Consider the following 23088-nt stretch of genomic DNA (forward strand, 5'->3'; position numbering starts at 1 on the left):
GAGACATGGCCGTGGCCTCTCCCGCCTGCGCCACGGCGGTGGGGCCGCCGCCGCTCTCCGAGATGCCGTTCGAGAGGGGGCCGCGCTCGGTGTAGCCGAGGCTGTCGGTGAACACCAGGCGCTCCCTGCCAGAGCCCTGGCGGGGCTCCACGGTCTCCCACCTGCGGAGCAAGGCGGTAGCCGTGAGCAGGCCAACGCTTGCGCCGGCCCGGCCGCGACAAGGTAACCGCCACAGACACTGCGGTCTCAGGCCGGCCGACCCCCCCTCGCCTTGATGCTGACGCAGCCGCTCCATTTTGTGTTACTGTCTCTGTCATCCCCTTATCCGGTTGCAACAAAGCAAGCAGGCAGCGACCGTGCTTTGAGACCCCCCATTTTCACACCTGGAGGTGGTGGAGGCTGACGAGGTGCGGAAGGGGTTGCCGGTGTTGTCGTTGTTGGAGCGGATCATGGGGATCGCGTTCACCGCCGACATGGCGCGGAAGCCGAGCTCGGTGGTGGCGATCGCGGTGGGGCCGAACAGGCTCAGCACGTTGGCGGGCGGGAAGCCGCCGGTGCTGCGCACGCGCGCGCCGCGGTCCTGGCCGCCCTGGGACAGCGCCTGGCTGCGGCCGGAGGGGTAGGTGTCGCCAGCGGCGGTGACCTGCGCGCCCTGGTTCTGGTAGATGCCGATGGCGCGCGCATGGGACCACGCCTCGGCCTGCGGGACAAGGAAATTGGTCGGGATTTTCAGGTGTCACGTCCTGCGAGCACGACCGTTCCCATTTCATCTCAGCGCACGAGGAGGCAGGGGTGGGGCCAGGCGCGCTTGGAGCTTGGGCAGAACCGTCTGGCTGTCTGATTTGCTTGGTTGCGCCACTCAGGCAGGCTCAATGGGGGTTCGGCGACGCAAGGAAGAGGGGAAACGCCCGCTGGGGCCAGTGACGCGGGGCGCGCTCAGCCGGCGTGCAGGTGCGAATCTGCGCGTGCCGCCGTCCCCCCGCACCTCGCGGGCGTGCGCGTAGATCTGCACCGGGTTCCTGTACTGGTTGCCGCCCTGTGTGGTGTAGCTGTCCGTCACCTGCCGCAGGCCGCGGCCCACCGCGCCCTCCACCTCGGCCACCGCCCCAGAGATGAGGTCGAACAGGGGGCGGCCCGCGCTGGCGCCTGGGGAGGGGGGGTGCGTTGGGGCATTGTGGTGAGAAGTGGTATGGGTCTGAGGCGGCGCGTGCGTGCGAGGCAGGCTGTAGTGCTGCGTTTGCGTGGCGCCACTGGCAGGGCTCGTGGGTGGCGGGTGTTCCATGCACATGTAGTCGGGCGAGCACGCATGGCGACACACACTGCGCGGCGCCGCGCCGCGCCCCCCCTCCGCACCAGAGACCAGGATGAACGCCGACGCGAGGATGAAGCTGACCCTCGCCATGGTATGCCGGGTGTTTGAGCTGCAGAACAGGGGAGGGACAGGGAGGAGGGCTTCCGATTTCAGTGCATGCAGGCGGGTTGATCTTTTCTCAGGGGTGACACCGAACTGCTGCTGCTGCCGGGCGCATCAGACCGCTCCTCTCGCACAATGTACGATCTTTGAAACAATCACAGGATATCTGCAGAGTTGGGGCCCCAACGGACACAGGCACGGTGATAGCGCAGCCACCCTGCACGGTGGCTTGGACCCCCGCGCAGAGGGGTACACCGCATCGCACCTTGCGCAAGTGGTCTCAAATAGAACAATACTTCAATCAGCGCCGTGCGATTGGGTGAAGAGCGTGTGGATTGGCTGGTCGTCGGCGTGGGTGAACTCGGATAGTGGAGCGGGTCACAGATTTCGGGTAGTGATTCAGCAAGTAAAAGAGTGTACTTACCATCAAATAACCTAATTTGAAGTGGCACGTCCAGGATGAAGCCTAGTTCAAGTGGATTGCGTTGGTGCGCTTGCCGACCACCAATGGCACACAGCTACATCGCTTGCTCAGCGGATGGCCAGAGCCGTGCTAAATTGCTTGCATTCCATGCCACACCACGAATCCTTGAATTTCAGAGGTTCCCCGGGCAGGGTAATAGTCTGCACAGCGAGCACATGCGCGCGTGCCCGGAGACAGCTGGCCAGCTGCACAGGTGGCAGCAGCCCAGCAGCTGCCACTTGCCTGGCGCCAATTTCGCTTATCGACCATGTACGGATGCATGATTGGCTGCCTGTTGATGACTGCGTGGGTGGAACGCTTGCCTGCTTGCCTGCCCTGACCACTGGGGGAGGCGGCGGGCTGTCGCGGCGGCTGTCACGGCGGCTGTCTTGCGGCTGCAGACGCGGTAACAAATAAGTAATCATCATCATGACTGCATTGATCTATATTCCTCTCTTACTGCGGCAACTTGCATGTTTCCAATGCTCGCTGATTATGCCATCGTTGCAGTGATTTGAGAATGGCTGTTGGGTCCTTGACCCGCGTGCTCGACCCAAGACGATATGATGCCAAGGGCACGCATCGTCCTCGTGTGCTTTGAACCCATAACTTCAGAGCCGCAATCGCGAGCCGCCCGTCTGGATGAAGTGATGAGTGGGGGCCTGGTTGGGCCCACAATGGCCATAACCATCCTGGCCATTCTGCAGCCCTGCACTGCATGGTATGCTGCGGAACGATGCCTGACTAATTTGTGATGCTGCCTTACTTCCCTGGCTCATCCCAACACGGTGTGCCTGGCAAGAGCAGCCAAGAAACGTCTTTAAAGCAGTGCTGCCTGTCACTTGTGAACGTAAAACACCCAGTTTTTGCTACCAGCGGCACCACAAAACTGTGTATGCTGTGCATGCACCCCCCTCTCAATCCCAAGGGGGGGGAGAGCGCCCATCTGCCCGTGTAGCCACCTATAGTATGCAATGTTTGACTTTGTCATGTAGCCATCTCAGGAAGCCTGATGGTCTCTCCGTTCCAGCGAGGGAACACGGGCCGTCGCACCGCTGCTGCAAGCGCTCATTGGTGTGCTCGCCATGCATTGTTACCTTGCAGCAGACGAGCTGGTGCATGCACAGCAACGTAGCGGTGTGCGCAAACGGAGCTCTGATGCCTGATATCTATGCACAACTTTCAAGCACAAGCGCCACGGTGAACCCTCAACAGACCCACAGGCACGTGGACCAACCAAACCAACAAGCCGTCAACAGTCCACAACTGTACAGTCACAGAAAGTAAGTTCAACACTCTGAAACCGTAATCCAGCCCCTTGCGCAATCTGCACTGCAGGATCCCAACCCGACCAAACGCTAAATGCGCCGTCACTCAGCCGAATGTTTGAACAGCCCCTCACGTGGCTGCCTGCACGCCTTCCCCCTCCTCTTGCCCATCCTGTTGCTTCTGATCATGCTGCTGCTGCTCCTACTTTTGCTGATCCTCCTGCTCTTGCTGCTCTTGCTGCTCCTGCTGCTCCTGCTGCTCCTGCTGCTCCTGCTGCTCGCCCTCATCCGGCTCCTCCCCGTCATCCTCTGGCAGGTACTCCATGGCCACGTCCCACCTGGACACAGCAGTGTGCAAGGCAGGGTTCAGGCTTGCCTCCAGGGCTCTGTGCATGTGCAAGTGTAAAGCCTTGTGGGGAATTCGGCGCCAAACAGCGGTTTAAACACAGAAGTCAGCCGCTGGCGCGGCCAGCTAGGCGGGGTGAATTCCGCCGCCACAAGCAGGGCCAGGAGGGCAGTGCTTGAAAGGCGGGGGCCGCCGCTTGCTGCGGGGGCAGGCGGAGGACGGGGCGCGCGGCCCGCACCTGCTGCCGGGGGCGGCGGCGCTGACGAACTTGACGAAGCGCATGAGGCCGGCGTCGCGCAGCAGCAGATTGAGGCTGTTGGCGGCCGCCGGCACGTTAATCACCCCCGAGTCATCGTTCGCGTCCTGTCGAGAGCGAATGACATATTGAGGTTGTCACGCGGGGGGGCGGCACCGTCTAGATTTGCTGGCGGCGGCAATTCCCCAGCTGCGACAACAAGACAGCCGCGGCGCGGCGAACGGCGGGGCGGCAACCGCGCGGCTCTGCGGCGGGCCAACCGGAGTATATGAAGGGCGCGTGTGGCAGCAGCGGACAACAGAGCGTGAGGGGCCAGCGTCCCCAGGGCTGTGGCAAGCGGAGGGACACCCACGGGGCCGCGGCACGGCTGCGAAGTACAATGTTGTGCGACCAGGGGCGGCCACACCTGGCGGTACGTGTCTGCCGCAGCTGCGCCCTCCTTGTCCTCGTCAGCGAGGAGGTACGCCTCGAAGCCGCCCACCTGCACGCCCGATTCGAGCCAGAGGGCAAGACACATGGGTCGTGAGGCGCGAACGGATCCAAGGCGGGGTGTACGGACAGCTGCAGGATGCGCAGGGCGCTAGCATCTGCAACGCGTGGAGCGCCAAGGCTGGCGGGTGTGCGCCAAGCGCGACTGCACCTACCAGGTGCCGCCGGGATGCCCGCCGGCCCCCTTCCAATGCGGGGCATCCGCACCCTCTCTCGCGCAGCCCGCAAAACAGTGAGCCCCCACCAACAGGCTCATCACGTCAATCAAAGCGCTAACCCTTGCTGAGTCAACCCCCGAACCCCAGCCTGTGTCGACCCAGCTCAAGCCCCAAGCGCGCCCGCCCGGCGCACCTCCCCCACGCCCCAGTCCGCCGCGTCTGCCTCCTCCCTGTCGTCCACAAACGTCAGCACGCAGTCCAGCCGCGGGTCGCGCGTGATGACGCCGTAGTGCGCCACGGTGTAGTCCAGGCCTGGACACAGTCCGGGGAGCGAGAGGGGCCACACATGACGGACTGTACATGCCGTTTTGCGCCCACCGTCCCCTTTTCTCACACCTCAATATGTATAATAAATATATCTCAAGACAGAAATCAGCAGGGTAAAGATCGAGCTCCCATGGCAAGGGTGTCCGAGCTGTAACCTCTGGTGACGCCCACCTACACCATGCCCCCTCCCACCCCCGCCTGCCTGCGCATTCCGACAGACCTAGCTGGCGAAACAGCCACAGCCGCTCACCTGGCCGCATCCGCCGCACCTCCCCTGCGTGCCCCAGCATGTCTATGGTCGTGAACGCCCGCAGGAGCTTCCCAAACGCGCGGCTCTCAAACAGGCTGCGCCGCACGTCCGCCAGCCGCCGCCCCGCCTCTGCTGCTGGGGGCTCCCCCGCCGCCGCCGCGTCGGCGCCGGCCGCTGCTGCGGCGCCGTTGGCGGCGGCGGGGGTTCCCACATAGCGCAGGTAGCGCTGCTTGTGGGTCGGGCCGACCGGCTCCCAGCCTGAAAAGATGGGGCCAAAAAGATGAGGTGGTGGAAGCACGGCAGGCCCAACGCTTGAATGAAAGGTGGGGGCAGTGTTGGATAGCGAGCGGCCACCGCACGACAAGCTTGCTTTCTCAAGAAACCAGCGACGCGCGGTCAAGGCCAAGCACCGCGCATCTGGCTCATCCGAGCAGCTCCCCTTGGCTCAAACCCGTGCGTGCACCTTCGCTGCAACCGGCGCTGTGCTGCGGCAGGCGGCCGCGCCCCATGCCCTGCGCCGCGTCGGCGGCCGCGGCGGCGGACACGATTGGGTCTGCGACCTCTGGCAGCAGGAACCGCTGCAGCTGCACGCTGCCGCTGTCCTCGAAGCGCGACTGGATCTGTGGAGGGGGGTTTGACGCCGAGACAAGTCAGCTCGCTTCCGGCGGGAGGGGGGGCTGCACCCCAGGGCGCAGCCGCAGCGCCGGCGACGAAACCTTTGAGCCGCGAAAGAGGCTGAGGGCGACGCGAATGGCTTCGCTCGACATGTACGCGACGAAGCGGGGCCCGATGCCGGCAGACGGCGGGTCGCGCCTGCAGCGGCGCGCGCGGCGGCTGACCTTGGGCCAAGCCTTGGAGTCAAGATATGCAGGGTTGACCCAGCGCCGCAGCAGCGCCAGATCATCCTCTGACAGATCACGGTCCGCGGCGCCGCCTGCAAGTGGGGGCCCCACGGGGAAGACGTCTTGCTTGATAACGAAAATTGTGTGGTCAGTTGAGTGGGATGACTCTGAAGGATGAAGTACAAGATGAGAGCTTCAAGATATAAAGGCCCTTGGAGCCCCCAAGATCAGAGCGCCCGAGCCTGGCCGCCCCCTCAATGCCGAGGCGCGCCGAGATCCACACACCAGTCCCTTCCGTGCTCTTCCGCGCGCCTCCCCTTTGAAAAAAATGTTCTCAAGGGGTATCGAACCGGGCGCGTTCAACCCACCCTCGAAGGGCGCGTGCCCCTGGATGCAGTCCTGCCCCGGGTCCATCTGCAGCTGCTGCAGGCTGGCGCTCTCCCTGCCGGCCGGCTCTGCAGGGGCGTGGTACCAGCCGCTAATGGAGAAACGCGGCTTGTCCGCTGACAAGACCTGGCGCATGGGGGTGCAGGATCGCCCGAGCCAGCGCGCAGTTGACACCGGCTGCGGTCGTTCCGTGGGTGCGTGCTGGGGCTGCTGCTACGAGATGACCGCACGGCGCCTTTGCTTTTGCGAAGCTTTAAGCATATGGATGCCTGATGCCGGAGGAAACTTCTGATGGAGCGTTTGCCTCCCTTGGATGTGGTTCATTGTGAGGAGCCCCTCTGGACATCGAGTCACCGAGCCCCTCCGGCCACAACACGCGACGCGTACCTCCTGCACCGAGTGGAAGCTGCGGCCCGGCTGCACCACAAACATGGCCATCGTGTTCCAGAGGGGCAGCAGGGACGTGGTTGGAGCCACCGCGGGCGTGTGCGCCTCGCCTGCAAGGGTGGGGCCGGGGGGCCGTGTGCGCAGGCGTCCACGATTGAGAAAGGCGGCAGCCACCGCCTCTCGCTCCGCTCTCCCAAGTTTCAACGCCGTGACCAACCATCAACACAGCGGCCTTCCTGATCCGTACAAACAAACACACTTGCGAACCACACAAGCGCCGGCCTGGGCGCAAAGCAATGGCGGTGTTCGGCGTCAATCACTCAATGCCCAAGGCGCCATTGACGGGATGACGCAGAGTCAGCGGCGACAGGCCCCTCACGGAACCACAGAATCGCATAAACGCCATCGGCACGCCCACCGTCCACGCAGGGATACAGCTCCAGCGCGCCGCCGTCCTCCTCCCTCCAGGGCTCGTCGGGGTCTGTGAGGTATATGATGTACGACACGCGCCTGGGGGCGGCGGGATATTGTGAGGTTGGGATCGTGTGTGTGTGTGTGTGTTTGTGTGTGTGCCTGGGTGCGTGTGTGTGTGTGTGTGTGCGTGCGTGCATGCGTGAGGTAGAGAAGCTGAATGTCACATGCGCGACTGTGCGTGCGACAAGGGTTGTATGGACGGGCCATATCATGGCGCAGCCGTTCAAGCAGCACCAAGTACTGCGCACCGTGTTCCAATGACATCATCATGACACAGCAGGTGGCCCCCCTTGGCGTACACATTGCAGGAGCAGTCCGTCTTGTCAGACAGCTCCCCACACCCCGTGATGGACTGCACAAAACTGGGGGAAAATGAGAGGGCGGCATGGAGTTCACACATAAAAGACGGGCCACAAACATGCATGTGATGACACGCACGCGCTGGAGACGGCAGGGGCGGCATTTGAGCTTTGATTCGTGTCAGGGCGTCGCAGGCGCACAGCACGGTCAGAATTGGGGATTGGTATGGAGGCCCTTCTGCTGTATAAGATCCAGGAGGCCTCAACAGCAATGACACCAGACCATGCCGTGATCCGACGGACATGCCGGCACCCTGTCAAGAACAATGGCCCCCCCATATAGAAAGGCCTTTTTCAAACCACCCATCCTCCCCCTGGACAGGAGGCTGTGTGCTGCAGCGTGCGAGGCTGCGCAGGGGTGGGGGAGCTCACGCCCTGAACTCCTGGGAGTAGAGCGCGTCCCTCAGCCGCATCAGGGAGGGCAGCTTGGCGGCGCTGGCGGGGTCCAGCTCGTCCAGGTTGGCCAGGTCACCTGTTGCATGATTAGGCGGGTTGGGTGGGAAGGCGACACGCAGGTGACGTAGGGTCGTGAGCGTCTCCGCCACCACCACCACGGCAGCCGCCGCGCCGACGACCCCGCATTTCCAGCCCCGCGGGCCCTGTTCCGACCGTTTGTGCCGGCCTCGCTGCCGCTCCAGGACCCGACACCCAAACCCATGCTCACGCCCTCTGCCCCGCCCCTCGATACCCCGATTCCCCCACGGCCGAGCGCGGAGCCGACCTGTCTGGAAGACCTTGAACAAATCGGTCTCCTTGTAAGTGGCCTGCACGTTGTTGATTACCTCGTCCCTCACGCTCCGCAGCAGATCTGGGTCCGCCAGATCTTCAAGCACCACGTGCGTGTAAGGGCCCGACGCGTCGTGCGCGGCGCGCAGCCGCTTGGCGGACTCGGGGGCGAGCAGCGAGGGGCGGATGATGCCGGGGCGGAGCGGGGCGCCGAGCGTCTTGAGGCGCTTGGCGGGCGGGGCCTCGGCTGGCGACGCGTCCGCGGCGGCCGCGGTATCGCGCACAGCTGCGGATGGGGTTGATGATGGACACCAGGGGCGAGGAGGGGAACATCAGGCCGATGTTCACAGCGACGGCTGAAGTCGCGCTGCGCGGGCGTGGGCATCGCGCGGCGATGCGCGTGCACATCGCGGCGGCTGGACGGCCGCGTGACGAGTGGCCGCGCCAGAGCCACGGGGCAGCCGCAAACGCGTTCATGCAGCGCCTAGAGTACTGAAGTACGCACGTTCAGCCATGTTCTCGCCCAGCACGCGGGCTGGATTGTCGGGATTAGAGTGCGACCACTGATGGAAACACCGTCTTGAACAAGAGTTGTAAACAATCAAAACTTAAACTTTATTTTGACGCCGTGTTTGCGTGTCTGCTCTCTGGGGTGGTTGCAGCAGCAGTCATCGCACCAACACCAGCAAGTACGGTAAAACGCCCTTCATTAGCCGCAGGATATATATGCATAAAAAACAATTGCTTGCGTCGCTGTAATTCGTGTATTCGACGCCATATTGACATCCTCGACTACAGTTCAACACAAGCAGCGGCAGATCATTCAAACTCGTTTGGGCGGTCCAGCAGCATCACGATGCATTTGATGAGGCGTGCCTGTCTTTTGAGCGCCGTGGCACTCTGTGCTGTCGCGTTGGGGCAGGCACTGCCTATGCGCAGCCCGGCGCTCTCGCTGAACGCGCTGGCCGGCTCCCTGCGTGACTTGGACGCTGCCCAAATAATCCTGGCGATTCAGGCACTTCGGTTGCGGCCCATACGCGAGGCGTGGCGCGAGTTTTGGGACATTTTCGGTCCTGGCGGCAAGCTGCACCCGGGCTGGTTCATTGAACACCAGGGCCACCTCTTCATCGAGGGCGGCCTTATGGCCATCATCCTCGTTCTGTTCTTCCAAAGCGGTTATCGGCCCAAGAAGGAGCAGGAGGAGGAGCCCTTGACGGAGAAGGTGGGGCGCAGCAGCGAGCGGGCGAAACCGCAGCAAGCTGCTCGACGCTGAGACGCTGCACCAAGCGGCGTCGCCACCCTGACTCGCTCATCGAGTGTAGGACAGCACCCTGCACGCACATGCGAATTGATCCGGAATGTTCCTGATCAATTGGTTCGCAAGAAGACGTGCGATGCGCGTGTCACTGGGCGCACGCGCAGCTGCGGTTTGCAGCGGTTGAAGCCCTCGACCAGCCCAGCCGACTCGCAGCCGCACCAGACCGGCGACTCTCAAGCCCCCAGGGCCGGTCCCCAAGCGCACGTCCCCTCCCTTTTCTCCCCAGCGCCCCCCCTCCCTGCACAACGCCGACCCCCGCCCATCCTGCGCTACACGCCTTCGCTTGCTTCACCTGAAACCCGACCAACTTCCCGCACCCCCTGAACTCCACCACACCCCACGACACCTACAACAGGAAATCGACGAGCTCTGCCGCGAGTGGAAGCCGGAGCCGCTCGTGCCGGATGTAACAGAGGAGGACCGCCTGCCAGACCCTCCCGTGATTGAGGAGTGGGAGAGCAGCCACTGGGTCACCGTGGCGGGGCGGCGCGCGCTCAACCTGGCGGCTGCGGACTTCCTGGGGCTGGGCAACGACCCGGCAGTCCAGGTGGCGCCGCCCCGCAGCGCGAGGGGGGTTCGGGTTCGGGTGCGGCGGCGGCTAACGGCGATTGTCTGGGCCGTGGTCGGGTGGGCGGTGCTTCGGCTTGGCGCCGTTGCGGCTGCCGCGGCTGTGCGAATTGACGCGGAGAGCGCAGAGCGGAGTGGGACAGCAGCGGCCGCGGAGACGCTGATGTGTGCACGCTTTGTCCCTCCTCTGCTTGAGTGATGTGTTGCTGGACTCACCCCCTGGCGCGTTCCCTGCTCCATCGCGTTTGCTCCCAGGCTGCGGCGCGCGCCACAGTGGAGCGCTACGGCGTCGGGTCTTGTGGGCCGCGCGGGTTCTATGGGACTTTTGACGTGCACCTGCAGGTGGGTGTGTGCGCGCACGTGCCTGTGTGTGTGAGTGTGTGTGTGTGCACATATGTATGTGTGCACACATGAGAGATTGTGTGTGTGTGTTTGTGTGCGCGCGTGCGCGCGTGCGTGTTGCAATCGCCCCTGAACGATGCAAGGCCATGCTTCAAGATTGCAGCAGACACCCACGCGGCGCCGCTGCAGGTCCCACACTGCTTGGGTGGCGCTGCTCAGCGGCCACTCACAAGAGCACCCAGCAACACGCACAGACCACCCCCCACAGACCCCCGCACAACGCGCCATCACCCCTGCGCCCCCCCCCTAGCTGGAGCATGACCTGGCGGCCTTCATGGGGGAGGAGGAGGCCATCATATATTCCTACGACATAGCCACCATAGCCTCCGTCATACCTGCGTTCGCGTCGCGCGCCGACATACTGGTGAGCGCCGCGGCCGCTGCCTACTCAGCGCGGGGCCACGCCAGCCGTCGCGCGCGCGCCGGGGCCCCCGCGCGCGGCCCCGTCACCCTCGGGTATTTCATGACAGCTTCTGCCCAAGGCACGGCCCCCCTTACCTTAGCCTCCCAAACAGTCCTGCTGCGTCATCGCCCGCCACAACGCTGTCACACCGCCGCGCCCCTGACCTCCATCCCCGGCCCCCCGGCCAGGTGATGGACGAGGGCTGCAGCTACCCAATCCAGCAGGGCGCCAAGCTGTCGCGGGCGCGCGTGTACACGTTCAGGCACAACGACGCGGCGGACCTGGAGGCGCTGCTCGAGCGCATCGAGGCAGAGGAGCGGCGGGAGAGGTGCGGGCGGACGGGGGGGCGGCATGAAGGGGGGGCACGGGTGCGTTCGCTGGGCGGCGGCGGCGGCGGCGGCGGGGCCTCCTCTGGGCAGGGCTGACAGAGTCGGGCGGGCGGCGCCGCGCGTCTGCTGGTTTTCGCCTTCAGTTGCCAAGCGGCAGCTTTGTGCCGGCAGGGCCCGATGGTGTGAGTGTGGCAACAGGCCGGGCCAAGGGCGGGCTTCCTGCGCTGGGGCCATGATCGGGCGCCGCTCCCCTGGCCGCGCACCTGCGGCCGCGCCAGGGCCGGCCTTTACAGCGCCCACCCCTGCGCGTCACGCCGTCTGCCGCCGGGCAAAAAGCTCGTGCGTCCGAGCGTCTCAGCTGGGCCCCCTTCCATCCCTCCATTTCTGCACCTCTGCCCTCCCCTCTGCCCCGACCCCGCAGGAAGCCGCTTGTGCGGAAGATGATTGTGGTGGAGGGCGTCTACAGCAACACAGGGGAGGTCGCGCCCCTAAAGTGAGCGGCACGACGCGCGTGCGTCCGCACGACACGTGTGCTCGTCCGTTCCTCTCAACCACCCACAGCAGCGAAGGCGCGACTGGTTGCGCTGGCCCCTCCCAGGGGCGACGTCGCGGCACCGCGGCTGTGCCAGGCGCCTGGCGCTGCCCGGCGGTCAGCTGCCAGGCCTTCGGGCGACCTGCGCGCGCGCGCGTGCGTGTGTGCGGGCGTTCCTATGTCACCTGCCTCCAGAAATAAGCCCCTCTCCCCGCCCGCATACCACCCCCAACCCTACTCCTCTCCCGCATGCCACCCCAACCCCTAAAACCTCCCCCATGCCGCCCCCAAACCCAATCTTACTCTCTCCCCGAAAGGCGCATCCACGAGCTCAAGGAGCGCCACAAGTACCGCCTCTGTGTGGAGGAGACCCACAGCTTTGGGGTGATGGGCCCCACGGGCAGGGGCGCCTGCGAGGCGGCTGGGCTGCGGCCGGGGCAGGTGCGCGGCCCGCCGGGCACGTGTGCGTCGGGCCGTGGGTTGGGGTTGGGGGGGTATCAAGGGAGGGTTGCGAGCGGGCTAGCGGTGCGTGGGTTTGTGGAGCCACGAGGGTTGCGGAGAACCAGGCCGCAGCCCGTTGTCATTCGAAACTCGTCCTATTGCTGGCCTGACAAGCGTTCCACAAACCCACACTCGTCCTCACACCCAAGCACACAACACACATGAGCGCGCGCGCACACACACACATACACACACACACACACGTGCACGTGCACACGGAACGCAGGTCGAGATCATTTGCGCCTCCATGAGCGGCGCCCTCGGCAGCGTCGGCGGCTTCTGCGTCGGCCACAGCGAGGTGGGCGCGTGGAGGGCTGGGAGACTGCCCATACACCCCCTGCCCGGCTGGCGCGCAGCCCGTCTCTGCCCACCAGGGCCCTCTCCCTCCAGCTCGACCTCCTCCCAGTCTAAATAGCGTCGTTGGTCTCCATCCTGCACAAGAGCTGCGTTGCCTTGGACCGCTCAATCACGCCTTGAACTCCGCCTCCCATCAAAAAACAAAACCGCCCGCCAGGTGTGCGACCACCAGCGGCTGTGCGGCCAGGGCTACTGCTTCTCCGCCTCCCTGCCCCCCTACCTCGCGACCGCCGCCATCGAGGCGCTCCGCATCCTTGGGACCCCCGACGGCCAGCTCCTCGCGTCCAAGGTTAGAGCGGCGTCCTCCGCGCTGCGCGCCGCGCTCGCATCGGGCGTCCCCGGGCTGCGGCTCGCGGGCGCGGCGGCCGGGCCCGGCGCGGCGTCGCCGGTGCTGCACTTGCATCTGGCGCCCGGCGCGGGGGCCGGCGGCGGCGGCGGGGGCGCGGCGGCGGCGGGGGCGCTGAGGCGGGTGGCGGACGCGCTGTTGAACGAGCACGGGCTTTTTGTCGTGATGCCGAGGTACAGCGTGCTGGACGAGGTCCACCCCCCGCCGTCGGTCAAGATCGTGGTCAACGCGGCGCTCGCCGAGGAGGGGCGCGTGGAGCAAGTGGCGCACGCGGTGCGGGAGGCGGCGGCGGGGGCGCTGCTCAGCGGCAGCTGACTGGCGGCCGGCGGCGCCCTGTGGCAGCACGCAGCAGCGGCAAGTAGTCAGACAGATAGAGGCTGCAAGGGCCTGCCCCCTTGCCGGGCCGGACGAATTGGCCCGACGAAAGGCAGCCTCGGCGCGTGCTGCCGGCAGGGAGCACAGTGAACTCGTTGCGTGCGCCGCTCTGTGCGCCTTTAAACCCTCCACAATTTTGAGACGGTCTGTGAACCCTACTGGCGCCGACCTGCGCACGCTCTTGCACCTGACAACACACAATTGCTGAGTTTGTTCCACCACCGTCGCATGTACTTCTGGCAACTTGTCGTGCACATGTCTTACCTCCCTGTGACCCATTTGGTCGAAATGACCAGACGACGTTTTGAAGGCATCTCTGCATGTAGGATGGTCGGCTGAGTAATGGCACTCACGAGCCGGTGTCCTTGGTTCCGCTGCAGCGAGCAGCGGAGGTCAGGTCAGAGCTGATTGGGGCGTCAGCGCCCGCGTCCCTGGCATGACAGACCCGCAAGCACAGCGAGAGCACGCAGGTGCGTGCCGCAGCTATAAGCAGCTGTCGAGGCCGAGCGAGGCCGTGGCGCCGACCTTACCATACATCTACGTCATGCTGCTTGGCCCGTCCAATAGTTCAATCTGCACAGGGGCCAGACACGCGCGAGGTTGTGTGGAATGCCGCCGAGGGCCCGGGTGATCGCCCGATCAGCAGGCGGCGCTGTGCCACAGCCCACACCAATGCAGACTCGGGTTTGGCTTCATTTGAGCGAGCAGAAGAGCCTCGTGCGCCACGGGACCCGGGTGCTCGGGCGGCATTGCTCTGCAACGCCCTGCGCATGCTGGTGTGTACGTGACGGTTGGGCAGACCTGGTGGTGGCTTCTGGGCCCACACAGTAGGTGCGGGTTGACACGCCAGCCGCGTCGCAGGCTCACGAAATCTGGGGGAAGAGGGCGCAGGGAGCGGGTTGGGGGACCTGCGTTGGATGAACGTTCCTCTGGCTCGAGCCGTTGCTTGACAGCAGGCTGTGGAAGCTCATCAGCGAGGCGGCTCGCGACAGCTGGACCTGCGTGCATGGGCGCTCAAACAACTTGGACAGCGGCACCCTGCAGTACATGACTTGTAGCAAAGCTTGCCCACAGGTAGAGCATTGAGGGCATAGGGTCGTGTGTTGTGTATTCTGGGCAGTCCAGCCAGCTTCGGTGGGGGCCACAAGAAAGGGATGCTGTGCCGATGGGAAAGGGATGCTCACCCCGTAAATGGTGACTCCATCCGCTTGCGTTACCGTATGTTTGCCACGATCCTGGCGTTGTTCAAATGAACCATACATGACAGCCGACGCACATTGATCCAAAAGATTCCACATATGTGGGCCTCAGCACTGTCGCAGCAGCCATACCCTACCGGCGTCGGCGTAGTGCAAACCTGTCACTGAATGTTGTGGTCCAAGTTCAAAGCTAAACAGCGTGGTCTCCCTGACCAATACGAATTGTGTGTGAATGCTTGGATTGCGACCCTCGCCTCGTGCACACACCGACACTCGAACCGTGATCTCATCAAGCGGACCCATGGAGGATCCATTGCACAGCTCGGAGGTTTTGGCTGCTCGGTTGCAGCTTTCGGAGCTGCAAGACCGCCTGCAGCGCTGCTTTGACGCCCAGGTAGCGCTCACCAGCTTTCTGAGCTGCGGCGCAGACGTGGATGCAGACATGTCGGACACCGTGCTGATGGCGGATGAGGCCGGAGAAGCTGAGCTGCTGCAGGAGCAGATTGCCGTCTTGGCATCGCTCATCGCCAGCGAGGAGGGGCGGGACGCGGCCGCGCGCATGCAGGCTGACGAGGCCGCGGCGCAGGAGGCGTCCGCGGCCCTCGCCGCCGCGCTGGACGCGCGCGAGCGCTGGGACGCGTCGGTGCTGCGCGCGCACGACGCGGCGTTCGCGGCGGCGCTCGCGACGTGCGACGAGGACATGTGGGAGGAGCAAGGCGACCTGCTGGAGCGGCCGCTCGACATATCAAGCCGGCCCGTGGTGCCTGCTGCTGAGGGCTGCGCAGGTGGGCGGCGTGGGGGACCCTTGCTGGACTGCGCAGAGCCGATGACCGGATCCGAACGCACCTCGGCACGCACTGGGCCGCTATCCATCGTTGCTTGCAGTTCTGCCTGTGCTCAGTGTGCTGTGATGTGGACGTGTGTATGCGGGTTGCCGCTTGAAGGGTATCCTTCAGAGGTGTACGAGACCCGCCTTCGCCCATCACCACCAATCTGCAGGTCCCGCCCCAAGCGCAGACTGCACAGGCGCCGCTGCCAGCGGCAGCCGCCTGCAGCAGGCGCCGCCGCGGCTGTCGGCCGGCAAAGCGCCCCAGCGGCCCCCTCTGGCGGGGCACCCCGGGCAGGCCAAGGGCAAGGGCCGGCCGCAGGAGCTACGGGCTCAGCAGGCACAGGCCGGCGCAGCAGGCGGCGCCGGTGGCGCCGACTGCGCGATCTGCTTCGAGCGCTTCCCGCTGCACGTCATGCTGTCCGCCCGGCTGCCGGAGGGTGCCGCGTCCTCGTCAGCGTCGCGGGGGACGTGCGGCCACCACTTCTGCGCCGGCTGCATGCGGCAGTACGTGCAGGGCGTGGTGCAGGTGCGGCCGCCGCACGCAGCTATTTGGCCGGCCCTTGCCGCCGCAGGCAACAGCTGTTTGACCGCTGCAGGCCGTGCCTGCTGACAGTGCTGTCCTTTCGCGGTCAGCAGCTTCACAGGTCGCACCGGGCAGGCTTGCACCCGCGCACGCCCCTCCCCTGACGCGCCCTCCGCCCGCGCCATGGCACGGACCACGCGCCCTCAGGCCCGCAGGTACCCCATCGCGTGCCCCAGCCCCGGCTGCGGCCGTGATCTGGCGCACGACGACGTCCTGCATCTGCTTAAGGACGTGCCGCGGGACCTGCAGGTGCGAGGCGCGAGGCGCACACTGCGAGGGGTGCTGGGATTCGGCCGCACACAGCGCTGCGCCGCGCCAGCGCGCTGGGCCGCTGTTGGGGACGACGGGCACCAGGGGGGCTGAAGGGGTGTTGGTTGCGCTGTTGCGCTCCAAGAGGCGCTGTGTCGTACCCACCGGCCAAGAGCACGCAACCCCCACTCTCGAAGCTATCCCACCCGGCACTCGCTGGCTTGCCCCCATGGATGCTGGCACCATGGCGCCACCTAGGCGAACGCAGCAACCAACTTTCGCGCGCGATTCACCGCTTGTGCTGCAGGCGTACGAGTGTCTTGTGGCCGAGGAGTCCATCGAGTCGTCGCTGCGCACCTACTGCCCCTACAAAGACTGCTCGTGCCTGCTGGAGCGCCCAGACCCCGAGGAGGGCGACGGGCAGGAGGGGCCCTATCAGTGCCCCTCCTGCCACCGCCGCTTTTGCCTGGCATGCAGCATCACCGGCTGGCACACGGTGTGTGTGGGGAAGGGGAGAAGGCCCATCCACGTGGTGCAACGGCTAGCGCAGAAAACTGCAAGGCGTGCAGCGTGCCGTGACGCTGCCTGTTCTTGCGCCAAGCCGCTGGTGCCAAGACGCGCTCCTCCACCCCTGCTCGAATGGTGGTCGCCTCCCCTTCTCACGCCAGGGCCTCACCTGCGCCGAGTTTCAGGCGCTCCCCCCCGCCCTGCGCTCCGTGGAAGACGCGGCCATGCTGCAGCTCGCAAAGGCGCAGCAGTGGAAGCGGTGCCCCGCGGCCGGCTGCGGGCACGTCGTAGAGCGGTCGGAGGGCTGCAACCACATGCGCTGCCGCTGCGGCTGCTCGTTCTGCTACGCCTGCGGCGCGCGCTACCAAGACGAGCGCCCGACAGCCGACAACGCGCACGGCACGCCCGCGTGCCGCTGCCCGCTGTTCTCGGTGCCGGAGGAGCCCGGGGAGGTGGCGGCTGCGCCGCAGGCGGTGCTGCTGCGGCAGGCGGAGCAGCGGCCGTTTCGCAACGGGCGGCGCGTGTCACGCACGCCATGCCGCCACTCGCAGTCGCTGTACGACTGCCCTCTGGGCCCGGATCGCTGTTGGTTTTCGCACATAGAGGACGAGATGTGAGGTTTGGCCGCGCACATGCACACACCTGCCCTGTGGCGCGTGCGCACGTGCACGCGTGCCCTCCTGCCCTGTAGCCGGCACACTGCTCCCAGTCGCGCTGCGCTTGACCAGAGCGCCAGAAGGTAGCCATTTGTACGTGGCACGTGGTATGTGGCAAACGGTTCGCCTATCGCGAGCGGGCGTCAACCGCTGGATTGCTGCAACTGTATAGTTTTCTCTGTACAGAAGTGTGTGGCTTGTCGCCATGGATGGATGCTCTGGAACAGGGTGCCAAGCGCACTGCATCCATACCCTGTGGCGTTTGACTCTCACTCGGCTGTCACCATGCTCCTGTCTTGCCGGTGCACACACAACTCGATGCCCCACTGCCTGCAAACCTGTGCGGGCAAGGGCCTGGGATCCTGATCACTCGACAACATCACTCACCTCGTAGTCAACGAGCCCATGAATCTAAAGCGAAGCAGACCGAGAGCTTATGTGCTCTCTTTTTGCCATTTCAAAATGGCAACTAATTATTGCATTCAATGCACCACCCATGGTGCGGCTCGCACATCAAAAACAGTTGTGGCTCCACTTTGCAGCGCACGCACGGCACACGCGCTGGCAGCTTTGGCGGCTGCGGTGCCATCTTAGGATTGATGCAGCCTTCAATGTCGCGTCGCTGTCAAATCTGTCGTAACGACCCTTGCAAATGTCAGCCTGGGTGACCCCGCGCAATTTCGTCTCTTGCACTTGCAAAGTGTCAGCGTTAGGAACGGTTGTCCGCTGCCCTCGGACGGATTCCAATAGGTTTGCTGCGATAGTCGATCTTGTGGATCGGTATAGGGCAGCCCCGCAGAGATCATTGCCATAATTGTGTTGGTCGTGCCGGCAGCACCATGGAGGCCCCCAGTGCTGATATGCACGCCGCTTATTATGGATTTCTCTGCGAATCGGATGAAATGCCGGCAGTGGCCCCTTTGGCGCAGCAGGACCTCGATGCAGCGGCACTCGCGGGGGCCACGACCAGCAGCGGCAAGGGCCGAAAGCGCACCAAGCAGCTCGACGACGTGGACAGCGATGAGCTTTCGGATGAAGACGAGGAGGGGGGCAGGCGGTGTGGCAAGAAGGGCAGGGCGCCGGGTTCTGATGCTGCCCGCAACAAGGCCAGCCGTGAGAAGGCTCGGAGAGAAAAGATCAACGACAGGTGGGTTTTGCAGGATGCAAGCAGCTCGCTGAGCGTGCTGCAGCGGCGCTAGAGGGCGTTGCGTGGTCGCATGCCGTCGCTGCACGTTTCCGGTACGATCACATTTGCGGCAGCCCTGCGGCGTTCTAGCTTCGGGCTCATTGCCACGCAGCTGAGTTGAAGAGATGTCGCCTGCTGATTGGAAGCCCTCCTCTCTGCAATGCCTGGACGTGCGTCCTGCAGGTTTGTGGAGCTGGCGCAGCTCGTGGAGCCCAACAAGGAGCCCAAGACAGACAAGCTCACCGTACTTCAGGAGGCGATCCGCACAGTGCAGCAGCTGCAGGTGGAGAACCACCAGCTCAAACAGCTGAACAAGTTTTTGGAGGTGGGCGTCAGCAACTGGGTAGCACGTCTGTTGTGAGCTCAGCATCCAGCCCTGCGCATCCAGCCTGGTCTGCGTGGTGCCTCGGGGGGAAGGGGAGTGGGTGGGAGATCCTGTGCCATCCTGCTTCATACACGGACGCGTGGACGGCCATGACGCCTGCGACAGCGTGTTTGCTGACATCTTCAACCGGATGATTCGCTGGCCAACCTCTGTCATTCTTCACGCCCACAGGAAAAGGCCGCCAACCTGGAGCGCGATCGCGCACAGGCCATGTTCTTCCAGATGCAGAGCGGTGTGCTGCAGCAGCAGGGGGGCGGCATGGCCGGCGGCGGCATGGCGGCAGGCGGCATGGGCGGCGGCGGCATGATGATGCAGCAGCCGGTGGGGGGCATGATGATGGGCCCGCCGGGCATGATGGGCATGATGCAGCCGGCAGGCATGATGACGCAGCAGCAGCAGGTTGTGCCTCCAGATGTGCAGGCGCTGTCCCGTGCGCCGTCAGGCAGCACGCAACCTGCCAAGTTATTGCAGCAGGACCAGCAGCAGACGGCTCAGCAGCAGCAGCAGCCGCAGCCGCCGCAGCAGCAGCAGCCCTCGCAGCAGCAGCCGCAGCTGCAGCAGCAGCAGTCGCTTGCGCAGCCCCTGCCATCCATGTGGCAGCAGCAGCCGGCCGGCCCTGACCCTCAGGCAGCAGCACAACAGCAAGTTATGCTGCCGCCCGGCTTTGCGCCGCCCGTGGACAGCAAGGCGATGATGGCGGCGGCAGGCGGCGCCATGATGAGCAGCGGCGGCATGGGGCAGGGCGGCATGCCCATGTACTGGCAGAGCATGGTGCCGCCGACCATGCTAGATGCGAACCAGGATTCGCTGCTGCGGCCGCCGGCTGCTTGATGCAGCTGCGCTCGCTCGCCATGCGCAGGGCACCCTGCGCCTGCCGACGCATGCCCATCAGCCTGCGCATGCATGGGCTTTCCCTGGATTGCCTGACTTTTTCAGCGTGCCCCGCGGCGCCCCATCCGCCGCTATGAGCGGTGGCAGCATACGGGTTGTGCTTCGGTGCGCGCAACTGTGCAGCGCCCGCTCCCGCCCTCTGCGCTTGTACCCCCGCCAAGCCCCTTGTGACTGCGTGCATGGGGCCTACCGATTTTCAAAGGCGCAGGAGCTGTCTGTTGTGTCTTGATTGCAGCTTAAACACTTTTACTTCATGCACAAACCGCCTCTCCCAAGTACATGAGTGTCTCCCCCACATCTAGTCCCCCCTTGACGACCCCGCCTGCAAAGGATAGGCTTAACCCCAGCCCACCGAAGCACTTTCTGTGCTTATTGAACGTAATCACAGGCGACCACACCCTCGGTGCTGCTTGTGTGCTATGCGCCCCAATTGGCGCGGCCACAAACGTCGCGCAGTGCGCGGCACCAGTGTCGGGGCTTGCCCTCGCCCGCACATGCGTGCGTCCATCGTCCGCGCCAACGCCCACTCGCGCCCATACATACACATGTAACGCAACTCACAGCTTGGTGACTCATCTACATGCTGTGGTGTGGCAGGCTACCATGCCACATCAGGGTCTGTGCATTCTGGAGTGAGAGCTCCCCACCAAACCCTACCCGTCGCGCATTGGAGGTCGCGCATCTGCTCACCCAGTCCCATTCGTGCAGGGGGTATGTGTTGATGTAACCAAATCAGCACCTACCTGAAATCTTGATTTCTGTGAGGGCTGCAAGGGGCTGTAGATGAAGGGGGGCGGGAGCATTGAAGCAGGAGAGCAGCGCTTCTGTTGGGCAGCATCAGCAGCAGTGACTGGTCGCCGCCGATGCCGCACCTGCGCGCCACGCTGCCTTGGCACGTGTCAGCAAGCATATGGCATGTGTATTTTTCAAACAGCTTGCGGCGAACATTTGCTGCTCAACGCCGCCACGAGCGTTTATCCCGGCACTCGCACTGTGGAATCCAGTCCGTAGGTGGTGTCTCAATCACCGGCGATCTATATTTGACCTGTACTTTACACCTTTGCCTGTCACTTCCTACAGTGGTCGCGTAAAGGCGCCCACCAAGTCAGAGTGATCTGTATTCATTGGAGAAAGAGCCCTTGCTGCCCCAGCCCAGTCCTTTCCGTCCCGGCCTCGCCGTGTTGAAGGTCCCGCTGTGGGTACAACGCGGCCCACGCACTTGAACAAGTACACTCGCAGCACCAGGCCCCTCGTGCAGCCGCAGCATTCGCAGCCCAAGCGCCGCCCGTGCGACTCGCAACCATGGCGCCCTCAATGACTCTGGCTGCCCACCCAACAATCCCCAAGCCTGAGGGCCCCGTGATGGTGAGCGGCAGCGCAGCGGCGATGCATGTTTCAGCCGGCTTTCGGTTGCTACGGCCAGACGCGTCGTGGCGGTCACTTTTACGTGCCTCTACGTGCTGGCGGCGCTCTGCATCTAAGCCTCTGGCTGGGAGCGCTTGCAGCATTGAGTTTGCTCTTTTGGCACGCACTTGAGTAGCAGACCGATGCTTCTGCTGCCAACTGCGCAACGGCGTGGGCGTGGCGAGGGGGCGCGCCTGCAAGTGCGCTCGCCGTGCACGTGCGCATGTGCGCATGTGCGCTCGGAAATGCGTACACACAGTACCGCCCATCCATGCGTGCATGCTGCGCCGTCTGTTTGCACCCCCAGGTGTGCATTCTTGATGGATGGGGCGTCAATGTGGAGGATCAGGTGCGCCGACCGCATGCAAAAAGCGACTGTCACCAGATGCTGCGCACGGTCCCGCGAGTTGCAAATCATGGTGCATGCCGTGGCATGGAAGGGCGCGCTCCCACGCCGCCGGAGCAGTGCTGCATGGAGTGCATTCTGGCAGAATCTGCGATGTGGATCGCGAACGCCCGGGTCGGCACAGCCTCCTGCCTGTATGTCTGCCTGTATGTCACTCCCCACACGACGCCGGCTTTGATGCACACCAGGCTCGCTCACGCCTGCGCCCCCCGCCAACGCGCGTGCTCCCCGACTTGCACCCTGCAGTACAACGCCGTCTTCTCCGCGGACACCCCCAACACGGATGCCCTGAAGGCCGTGCCAGAGAGGTGCGGTCTCCTGAAGGCGGGGCCTTCAGCTTTTGAGGGACCAAAATCAGGGGTGGGCGCCCAGCAGGCGCTTCCTGGCAGCCCTGGTTCCCTCTAACGTGCAAGCCTGCGCCAGACGTGGAGATTGCGACTTGCGTTCGTCAGGGCCGAGGTCGCCCAAGCGCGCTGCCTCGATTGTCATCCAGCGCGCGTGCATGGTGCGGCGCCCGCCCTGCCCCATAGCGCCCCGCCCCCCCCGGGCCGGCACCGCGCGCAGGTACCGCTCCGTGAAGGCTCACGGCACCGCGGTCGGGCTGCCCTCCGACGCCGACATGGGCAACAGCGAGGTGCGGGGCGCCCAGGGAGCAGGGGCGGCAGGCGCCGCGGGCGCTGCGCTGGCCAAAGCAACGGCGGCGGGCGATGAAACAGCAGACTCGTTCATGTCCGCTCGCTCTCTGAGGGTTTGAGGCGCATGCCTTTGCAGATTTCAGAAGCGCACACGCATGTGCACGCCGCATGCCCCTTGATTCCTGTTGGCGTTCAAAGAACTCACGGCTGCATCCCATCACGCCGCATCTCATCTCGCCGCGTCGCATCGAACCCGTCCGCAACCAAACGCCGCTGCCCCCCCCCTCCACATCCCCGCAGGTCGGCCACAACGCGCTGGGCTCCGGCCAGGTGGTGGACCAGGGGGCCCGCCTGGTGGACATCGCGCTCGAGACAGGCAAGATGTACGAGGGCGCCGGCTGGAAGCTGATCAGCGAGGCGTTCGCGGACCACACGGTGCACTTCATTGGTCTGCTGTCGGACGGCGGGGTGCACTCGCGCTACGACCAGCTGGTTGGGTGCATCAAGTGAGGGGGGGGGGGTGTTGGGTTTTGGGGGGCGACGGTTTGGGCTGGGACGTGCTGGCGTCGCGGGAATGGTTGGAGCAACCCAAGATTGTTTGGGAGGGTTGCAAGCAGTAGAGTGGTTTTGGGGTGGGGTCGCAGGGGAGCGGCATGCTTGGCGTGCAAGGCCAATCGTTGAAGTGCATGCGTGAAAGACTACGCGACCTGGCAGCATCGTCAGATCGCGCGGCAAGAGTAGTGGTTACCGCGACGCGCGCAAAGCCGACGATTAAAAGGAGCAAATGCAGCATCAAGGGTCGCTCTCGCGTCATCCCGGGCGTCACTCAGCGCCAGCATCACACGCACCCCGGCTCCGCCCCTCACCGCCCTCCCCCCCCCC

General features: G+C 64.7%; 6 protein-coding genes across 6 annotated transcripts in view; 4 read left to right on the forward strand and 2 right to left on the reverse strand.

The window, feature by feature from the left end:
• Window positions 1-1402, reverse strand: part of MNEG_3198 (hypothetical protein) — a gene marked incomplete at both ends in the record, with an annotated part of 1828 nt that extends 426 nt beyond the window's left edge. Inside the window, 4 exons of the mRNA XM_014048320.1 lie at window positions 35-161; window positions 384-700; window positions 986-1146; window positions 1354-1402. Of these exons, the coding sequence (XP_013903774.1) occupies window positions 35-161; window positions 384-700; window positions 986-1146; window positions 1354-1402 (654 nt within the window). The remainder of the gene's footprint in view (window positions 1-34; window positions 162-383; window positions 701-985; window positions 1147-1353) is intronic.
• A 1945-nt stretch (window positions 1403-3347) lies between these two features.
• Window positions 3348-8661, reverse strand: MNEG_3199 (PKHD-type hydroxylase ofd1; the record flags this gene model as incomplete). Its single annotated transcript, XM_014048321.1, has 14 exons — window positions 3348-3483; window positions 3730-3854; window positions 4154-4228; window positions 4588-4706; window positions 4972-5229; window positions 5435-5591; window positions 5811-5905; window positions 6182-6326; window positions 6588-6697; window positions 7006-7097; window positions 7310-7423; window positions 7793-7892; window positions 8142-8432; window positions 8652-8661. The coding sequence occupies 14 exons, from the start codon at window positions 8659-8661 to the stop codon at window positions 3348-3350; spliced, it is 1827 nt and encodes a 608-aa protein (XP_013903775.1).
• A 416-nt stretch (window positions 8662-9077) lies between these two features.
• Window positions 9078-13216, forward strand: MNEG_3200 (serine palmitoyltransferase, long chain base subunit 1; the record flags this gene model as incomplete). The annotated part of the gene is made up of 9 exons (XM_014048322.1): window positions 9078-9368; window positions 9820-10050; window positions 10287-10373; window positions 10684-10797; window positions 11025-11164; window positions 11587-11658; window positions 12015-12138; window positions 12425-12496; window positions 12713-13216. The coding sequence occupies 9 exons, from the start codon at window positions 9078-9080 to the stop codon at window positions 13214-13216; spliced, it is 1635 nt and encodes a 544-aa protein (XP_013903776.1).
• A 1560-nt stretch (window positions 13217-14776) lies between these two features.
• Window positions 14777-17260, forward strand: MNEG_3201 (E3 ubiquitin-protein ligase; the record flags this gene model as incomplete). Its single annotated transcript, XM_014048323.1, has 5 exons — window positions 14777-15260; window positions 15475-15830; window positions 16035-16136; window positions 16444-16632; window positions 16805-17260. 5 exons carry the CDS (start codon window positions 14777-14779, stop codon window positions 17258-17260), a joined length of 1587 nt encoding a protein of 528 aa, XP_013903777.1.
• A 941-nt stretch (window positions 17261-18201) lies between these two features.
• Window positions 18202-19701, forward strand: MNEG_3202 (Transcription factor bHLH34; the record flags this gene model as incomplete). The annotated part of the gene is made up of 3 exons (XM_014048324.1): window positions 18202-18446; window positions 18669-18810; window positions 19042-19701. 3 exons carry the CDS (start codon window positions 18202-18204, stop codon window positions 19699-19701), a joined length of 1047 nt encoding a protein of 348 aa, XP_013903778.1.
• Window positions 19702-21063: 1362 nt separating this feature from the next.
• MNEG_3203 (phosphoglycerate mutase) overlaps window positions 21064-23088 on the forward strand; it is a gene marked incomplete at both ends in the record, with an annotated part of 3363 nt that continues 1338 nt past the window's right edge. Inside the window, 5 exons of the mRNA XM_014048325.1 lie at window positions 21064-21126; window positions 21473-21514; window positions 21818-21879; window positions 22136-22319; window positions 22507-22712. Coding sequence (XP_013903779.1) covers window positions 21064-21126; window positions 21473-21514; window positions 21818-21879; window positions 22136-22319; window positions 22507-22712 — 557 coding nt within the window. The remainder of the gene's footprint in view (window positions 21127-21472; window positions 21515-21817; window positions 21880-22135; window positions 22320-22506; window positions 22713-23088) is intronic.

Source organism: Monoraphidium neglectum (assembly GCF_000611645.1).
Source record: "Monoraphidium neglectum strain SAG 48.87 unplaced genomic scaffold scaffold00392, whole genome shotgun sequence".
NCBI classification, from domain to species: domain Eukaryota; kingdom Viridiplantae; phylum Chlorophyta; class Chlorophyceae; order Sphaeropleales; family Selenastraceae; genus Monoraphidium; species Monoraphidium neglectum.